This window comes from Simochromis diagramma, unplaced genomic scaffold (assembly GCF_900408965.1).
Source record: "Simochromis diagramma unplaced genomic scaffold, fSimDia1.1 OVJJ01000131.1, whole genome shotgun sequence".
Classification (NCBI taxonomy): domain Eukaryota; kingdom Metazoa; phylum Chordata; class Actinopteri; order Cichliformes; family Cichlidae; genus Simochromis; species Simochromis diagramma.
Window position 1 is genome coordinate 1,230,748 of NW_024387200.1, and position 8,648 is coordinate 1,239,395.

The 8,648-nt window shown below is 39.0% G+C and overlaps 1 protein-coding gene across 1 annotated transcript; it reads right to left on the reverse strand.

Annotated features, from left to right (window-relative positions):
- Positions 1-1,611: 1,611 nt before the first annotated feature.
- LOC120745928 (protein-lysine 6-oxidase-like) lies at positions 1,612-8,103 on the reverse strand. Its single transcript, XM_040051155.1, has 7 exons — positions 7,417-8,103; positions 6,694-6,802; positions 5,553-5,684; positions 5,252-5,408; positions 4,250-4,345; positions 3,957-4,072; positions 1,612-2,683 (listed from the first exon to the last, which is right to left on the reverse strand). The coding sequence occupies exons 1-7, from the start codon at positions 7,916-7,918 to the stop codon at positions 2,677-2,679; spliced, it is 1,119 nt and encodes a 372-aa protein (XP_039907089.1). The 5' UTR covers positions 7,919-8,103; the 3' UTR covers positions 1,612-2,676.
- Between the last annotated feature and the right edge of the window lie 545 nt (positions 8,104-8,648).

The following is an 8,648-nucleotide window of genomic DNA, read 5'->3' on the forward strand; positions in this document are numbered from 1 at the left end:
ATCTGTCTTCTAAAATGAGCCATTTGACATCATATACACAGTTACATAACTTTTATTCGCAGAAGCTACTCCACAGATGGGATATAAATGTTAGGTTGTGTTTCCGTGTTTCCATAATAACAGCCTGTAAACCTCTGCTTTACTAGACGAGGCATCAGCAGCTCATTTTTACCTCAACACTGACATCTAGTGTCGCAGGAAAGAAAGAAGGAAAGAAAGTGAAAAAACTAGAAAATGCACTTTCTGAAGAAACTGCAGTTTGAATGCTGATAGATGTTTTGAGCTGAAATGAAATAATTGCTGAATGTTAAGTTAAAAATGTGGAATGAGCTGAAAAAGGGGGAATCATTCACCTGAAGGGTAAAGTGCACTTACAATAATCAATCGATTCTTTGTTTTTGTTTTCATTTAACATTAAAAAACATTAATCATTCAAAATGAAGACAATCTACCCAGATAAATAAATAAATATTTGAAACAATCTAAATACCGGACAGGTTGTTTTGGGTGTCAATGACATCATTTTAAGCACAAAAGGTTTTCCTCGGGTAAAGGCTCGGTGTGACAAGGATAGAAGATAATACTCAGATTACACTTTTATTACTCTTTATACCCGTTTCTTTCCAGTACGTGGCAGTAACACTGTGCCACATAGTTTGTATTTCATCCTCGTCTCTTTAAGCTGTCTTTTTTCTCATTTCTGTCCCTTCATCTGTTAAACGAGAGTTCTTCCTTCCCACCATCACTGGCTACTAATGATTGTACAAAAGTAAATCAACCATCAGAAACTATTTTGTTAAAATGCCCAGTTTTACAGGGTGTGTATACGTGTCCTATCACTGGCAGCTGTAGCAATGTTCGGATTTTTAAAGTAACTGACTAACATGAATGGCTTTTTATTTAAGGAGTTTGTGCTTCAGTTTTGGTGCATGAAATTTCTGTATTATATTCCTCTTTTGCTTAACACAAGTTAGTGGGTATCTGTGTGTTTGTAGATCACCCGTGCAGTTTTAGGGTGCAGATTCCTAAGCAAGCTTGCTAGTTGCTAACGTTTTGTTCAAATATGGTTGCTTTTGATTAAAAAACACAACAGCACACAAAACCAAAGAAAAACATTGTGGCGGTAAAAATAGTCATGCTAAAGCTTCAAAATGTGGATAATATGGCATCTTTAATATGCAGCCTAATATTAATACTTGGCAACCTAAGGAATACTGGTATTTTACACTCGTAGCTGGAGCATGTACCTGGATTGTACCTTAGTGCTTATGGAAGAAACTATCTATGACCAAAAGAGACTGATAACATTATTTTTTATCCTGTAATGCTGGCCTGGGGATTTATTAGCAGTGACTCACTTCTGGAGTCAGCCGCAAATGGACATTTGCTTCGTTTTCCAGCCCCAGAGGCTACTGCTTGAACGGTAAATGACTGGTATGTAGCACCTTTCTACCTAATTTTGCGTTTTGCACTGCAAGTCTCATTCACACAGTGCTTTTATCTATACTTAAGGACATTTATCTAACATTGACATACACACTGTGATGGATGTATCACATCCATCATGTACTCACATTAAAACAGACAAATGTTAACACGAATGACTTCACATTCAAGCAAACTTTATTAGTGTGATATGAAGCAGAAATGTAGGATGATAGCATGAGACATGAGCTTGGCCTATACACAGCTCTGCAGGTATGTGTGGTTACAGGTCATCAGGCACACACACTGTGTACTGTGTTTACACAGTTAACACACACAAACACACACACACACATACTCACTTGTAAAGGATTTACAGGCAGGATTTTTTTTTTTTTGTTCGTTTTTTAAATTCGTAAACACAAAGTGCAAACGTTATATATTTTAGCACCAAAACTCAAAAATCTAGTCTATAGCACCAAAAAAAGCATATTAAATCGTACAGGATACTGAAAAAATGAAATGTCCATTATATTGAAAAATGCCAAGAAACTGTCATCAAAATGTGTTTAAAGTTTCAAACATTAAATTAATACTGAAGCAGTCTATAGAAGCGCAGAGAGAGCATGCGTGTCTGTTTTGCCCCACTCACATGAAATAGTTTTTTGCAGTTTAAAATAGAAAAAGCTCACGAGGTCATGAGAAAACTAAATTAAAAAAGAAAAAACATGATATAAAGGCAAATAAATTCCTACTCAATCCTGCCCTGAAATTATTTAGGCTAAAAAAGTGTATCTAATGGCCTTTGGGTAAAAATTAGCTTCTTTAAACAAACTTTTATGTTGGATATAAAAACTAAATGTGCAAAGTAAGAAAAAAAATAAGAAACCAGTAACTCCAACTGTCAGATACATGTAGTAGTATGGAAGCAAAAAGTACAACGTCTCTCTCAATATAGAAATACAGTACACATGTAATGAATCAGAACTGCTGTGAAAGCCACAAACTGAGTTATTTTCCATCTCTGGTTTGGATCCATCATAAATCGATCATCTACCCCAGTAACTCAAAAATACTAAAATATTAATCAGCATATTGTCCCTATTTCAGGTATTTCTATGTCCTGAGTATTTTTTATTGTGTATATTTGAATCATCTGACTCACATGTGAACAAACTGTAAGTTTAACTCCTGTGCAGCTCTGTATGCGTCTTCTATGTTCATCTTCAGGCTCATATCCAGGGATTCACCTCAATAGCTGCAAAAAGCAAAGCAAAGGCACTGATGATTGATAGGTAGTTGGTTCCAGTCATTCTGAATTCATAAATTAGATAAAAGCTAAAGAAACATCCTGTATTTTCACTCAGAGACGTAAAATTAAGTTTACTTTTCTGTCAGCAAAATGCAGAATTCTGGCTTCGGTGAAATATTAAACTGAGCTGTGGGTATCTTGTAGAGACAGTAGGAAGTGGATGTGTTCCCCAGAACAAAGTCAGGAAATAAGGTGGAACTCCACAGGTTGAAACAACATAAAGAATCACAACAAATGTTGATTTTTTTTTTTACTACTTAGACAAATCAGCTGATTAATAAACCTGCAGTTGCACCTTTTACATGTGATCATCAATCACAGAACACAGTTGCACCTTTATACCTGAAAGGAAGTCTTCACTTTCTAGTTTTGGAAAATCTATAATAAAAAATCAGTAATCAGTACAGAATTTATGTCTGTAACTGAATCTTTTCTCAGGTGTAGAAGGAGCTGTTGCACAAAGCAGCACAGATTAGTGAGTCACCCACTCTCTGTCTGGGCTTTACCAGGATATAATGCAATGATGTAATGGTTAGGACTATCGCTTCAAAGGGAGAGGGTTCTTGGTTTCAACATGCTGGTCAGCTGGAGTCTTTCTATAAGAAGCTTGCATGTTCTCCCTGTGCCTGCATGGGTTCTCTCCAGGTATTTTTGGTTGCCTCCCACAGTCCAAAGATATTCAAGTTAATGTGTCACCACAGAAAAATCTTCATCTCATCCTCTTCCTAGCATCCCCCTCTGCCACACTGCTCTTCTACATATCCTCCTTCACTACAATTATGAATCTTCTTAGTGGTCTTCCACTTTTCCTCCTCCCTGACAGCTCTATATTTAGCTCCTCTCTCCAGTATATCAGCTATCCCTCTTCTGCACATGTCCACATCATCTTAGCCTTGCCTCTCTAACGTTGTGTCCAAATTGCTCAACCTGCTCTATCCCTCTGATATACTCATTCCTAATCCCGTCCATCCAGCTGTCTCCCAGTGAAGCATCTTCAGTTCTGCCACCTCCACCTCGGCCACCTGTCTTTTTGTTAGTGCCACCATCTCCAGACAGAATATCACAGCAGGTCTCGCTAACACCTAATGACGTCCTTATGTTAAAATGCATCAGCTGATTTCTTGTGATGTAATCACATGGTTCTATGGCTGTTCTTCTATTTCACAGCTTCACCAAATCAGCCTGAATTAACAGTAAAGGAAACGTAGAGGTTTCTCACGCTGTCACGGTGCATCCGGACACATGTGCAGAGGTGCCGGTGTACTGAACATCGCATCGAGCGATGTTGTTGTTGAAGTTGGACTCTGGAACTTGCTGTCTGGGGTTTACTGTCACCTGACAGGAAAGGAGTGTATTACAACACTCATCAGTGCAGAAGGTGAAAATTATATGACCAAATCAACAACATTTGGCAAAACTTTAATATTTTTAAATCTTTAACAACTCAATAATATATTGTTTTGTATTTTAAAAAAGCACAGAACGGTCAAAACCATGACATGTGAATCAGACCTTCAGGATGTACTTTCCAGGAGAGACGTCAGTGATGTCAATCCACTGACAGTCGATGTCAGCATTGTAGGTGTCATAGCAACCTGGACTCAAACCCTATTAGAAAAACAAAGGGGAAAAAACTGCACATTAACACAGTCCTGTGAACTTAATATAAACATTCACAACACAATTTTAAGACATTTTTGTTGAGGCTTATGAGTAACTTCAATAAGGGATAGCTGTATTCATTCATCTGGCTGCATTTGTGGGTGTTTGGACTGCTAATCTATTCTTTGTATCACTTCTGCTTTTAAACGCTGTCAAACTTAATTCTTTCATCATCACCAGTTATTATCCTGCCTCCCCATGTGAGCCGATCAGCCCTGGATGTGTTATAAATCTCAGTCTTCTTCCGTCATTCTGCCTTTCAAACTCCACTTGCTTCAGCCACCACCAGGGGGTCCTGCCCTACGTCCCACTGTTGCTGGAGTCTGTTTTGCAATGTAGCTTAATTGCAGTCAAGCTGTCAAAGAGTTTATTAGTCAGACCGAATGAAAATTAATGTGCTAAATGATGAATTTCTGAATATATATAATTAATGGTTGTAAGAGACATGTCTCTTATAGAATAAAAACCTGTGCTGTCTACAGTCTGTGAGCTCAGAAATCATCTAGTTTCAGGCCCTAAACTAGGCTACATATTGTTAAGCAAGAGTACTTTTTCCTTGTTCCTTTTAATATTAAGATTTTTAAAATATTGATTTCTTCTTTTTTTTGTAAAAAAAAAAATGGCATCAATGAGTTTTCAGCTTTCAGGAACCAGGAAAAAAAGTTGCTTTAGCTGAAACTAAGAACTGCTTCATAAGATCAAAAGTACTCATTATACAGTACTCTGTCATATTTATAAAAGATATGACGTCTACAAGTCAGGTTACTGTGTTTTTCTCTTTAATAGTAGTATAGAAGTAATCCAATATATAAATGAATTTACTTCCATATTGTCCCCAATGTGTTTTTGTACCTGAGTGTGTGAGGTGCAGGCGAAGCGGCGATAGTATCCTGGATCACAGGAGGTGTCCTCCAGACAGAAGCTGGCCTTGTGACCCTCAGCCACTTGACTATAAGTTCGGGAATCCAGCAGCTCGTACAGGCTGAACTCGTCCATGCTGTGGAAGTGACTGAATAACACCACAATAAAGTCACAGTGTGGCAGTAAACTACCAAATAACTGAGAAAGTAAGTCCAGGAACAATACTGGGATAATAAATGTATACCAACGTGACTCTCTAAACCACGTTAAACCCTTTCATCTGGCAACCTACTTATGACAGCTGTGCCACTCCCAGGCATATCGAGGTTTGCTGGGCAGGAAGTCGGCCGTTCCCTGGTTCTTCACCCTCTGAGGAAACCTCAGTAAAACTCTGGTGTCATAATCCTGAGAATAACGAGAAGACCTAGAGGAGGAGAGATGATGGCGAGAGACGAGCTCAAAGTCAAGTCTTCAGTTTGAATGAATAAAAGAGGGAATTCTGCACAAACACTGAGTCTTGTGTCCATCACTGAAATGGAAATGATTTGGAATTTCAGTAGATGAGGTATGTTCCATGTAAAGTATGTTATTAAATGTATCTTATAAATCATATAATATTCTTTTGGGACACAGGTAGATGGTTACCCAAATACAGCACTTCATCAGAATCAGAATCGTGTTTATTGGCCATTTATATGTGCAGATACATACAAGGAATTTGGTTCCGGTAGATGGTGACTCTCAAGCACAGCATGAGTTGATATCTATCTATCTATCTATCTATCTATCTATCTATCTATCTATCTATCTATCTATCTATCTATCTATCTATCTATCTATCTACCTATCTACACACACACATATATCTGCTTAACACTTTTTATATTTATTTAAGTCTGTGTCTTATAGTATGTTTCGCACTAAGTACCGCAGCAATTTCCTAATGTTATAAATTTGCTCAACATTTAGCAATAAATTCTGACTCTGATTCTGATACTATGTAAAAAACAAACTTGTGTGTATATGCTGACTTCTGCACACCAGGGGGCGCTGCTGAACGAACCTGCAGTAAGTTGTCAGCTTCCTTCACTGAGCTCCTGAATTTTGGTCAGTCCTAGCTTCACATTTTTATGTCATACACAGAAATTATCTCAATGGGAGTAAAAAAAAGGACACCAGCATTTGTCTGACTGTGCAGCTAGTTATTAGTGAAGGCATCTGTCCCTCTGCTTTTATACTGTTTCACATCTGAAACTAAAAAAAACTATTTTGTCCATTCACACATTAGTTTTTCGTTCAATCAGTCACTCATACTCACATCAAAGTGAAGTTACAGCTGATTGGTGAATTTTAAAACGCACAGTGTGAAAATAAAATATATCTGATAACAGGCAGCAGAACCGAGGCCTGCAGTCAGCTGTGTGTTATCTTACGTGGCAAGGCAGTTCTCCTCTGCAGCACAGCGCAGGTTGTACATGGGCACTCTCTGGACGTAGGTAGCGAGCTGGATGTAGTATGGATCAGGAACCAGATCAGGGAGTCCTGCAAACAAGACACGGCAGATTTATACTGTTTTCGTCCCTTTCCACTTTCACTCACATGACATTATGACACCAGAAAGTAAAACCTTTAAACTAAACTTTAAAAGTGACACCTTGGCTCAGTATACTACTGAGATACCGTGTAGTTTAACATGTAGGTCTAAGTTGAAAGCCAGCAACATTTAGCTTTAAGATCAGCCCCTTAAGGCATATTATAAATGTGCTTAGGAAAAACTTATAAACTGGTCGTGCCAAATAGTCAAAGCTGAAATGGGCTGTTACAGGATCTTTACACTGAAACACCTGCAGGCATTGTGTACATGGAGGAAGGCTGTAGAAACTCCAAATCTACCTTATTTCAAGTCAACATTTAAAGGGTTATTGGTTGAGCATGAACACTGAGCCTATAAAAAGCTGCATGTAGACAAAATAACATGAGGTTATGAGCCAACACTTAACACAAGCGATGTGAGGTGTTTAAATATATGGTAAGCTCACAGTCTTATGAAAAAAAAAACCTACGTTTGTGTAATTTTACTGATTTTAATCATGCCAGCTTGTTTTGTGATGGTTTGTCAGTGACGTCCTAATGAATAAGCAAGCTAGTTTTCTTACCATTCTGGTGGTAGCTGGTGCCATAACCGGGTCGGGGTTGAACCCGAGGTCTAGGTCTGTAGTACGAGTTGTAGTAGTTATAGTAAGGGTCATAGTTGGAAGGCTTGTACGGGTTGTAGGGATCATCTCCCACCATCACGTCCTCCCGTCCAACCGCGCCGGAGTCAGGTCGCTGCCGCCGCTGGTGCGTCATGGCGCGTAATTGCGCCGAGCTGCTAGCCGCAGGGACCCTCGGGGAGCCCCGGGCAGTATCGTTAGCACTGCTGAGGACAACCACGGGGTTCCCCTGGCCGGGTGATCCGCTTTGCCTCCTTGCGGAGGGCCTGTACTGAGAGCCACGGCTCAGGATGCTGAAAACCTGCCCGTTATGTTGCCATGTCAACCCCCGACGAAGTGAATCAGCAGCAGGACCTTCCTGGGCGCGAGCTCCATCCAGAAAAGCACAGAGGAAACAAATGTGTGCAAAAGAAATCAGCAAAACGATGGGGGAGAGCTCCTTCATTATTAATAGTAAATCTCTTGAGTTTTTAATGAGAGTTGCTCTTTTTCCAGCCACACAGCTGCTGATTCAAGGACTTCCTCTCAAATGTTTGAGCGCAACTTCTCCTGAGAGAGAGAGAGAGAGTGAGAGAGAGAGAGAGGAAGAGGTGGTTTAAGTTTAAGTATCAGATGTGGCTTCAGACTCTCATTTGGTGTAATTGTAACTTCTTTATTCTCTCTTCAACTCAAAAAATAAAAAAGCATACAGTTGAAACTGAGTTTTGTAGATGTCCAATAAGTTTCCCAGCAGTCTCCAGCTGTGCGCTATCAAATGGGAATTATTTTTACCAAGTTCACAAGTGCACTGTAGAAATTAGAGTTAAAGTCAGTCCCTTCCACTGCAAGTACAATCTCACAAAAGTACCCTGGGAGCCAGTTACTGGACCTCACCGTAACTACATGTACCTTTTTGCAAGTTTATGTTTTAAAGTAGCCAAAGTTGCATATTGACACCATGTCTGATAGAGTTTAAGGTGTGATAACAGGAGGCAATTTCAACTTAGCTAAGTATAAAAAGAAATCAGGTGAAATATGCATTTTTCTCTAAAATATTAAGCTTTTACTGTATTTTCTTGTAAGTTGACTGAATGTATTTCATGCATTCTGTCAGGTTTATGTTATGTTTATCTTTCTTTCCTAATTGCAGTATGAGGAAGAATTTAGCACTGACATTTCACAGCAAGAAGGTTTTG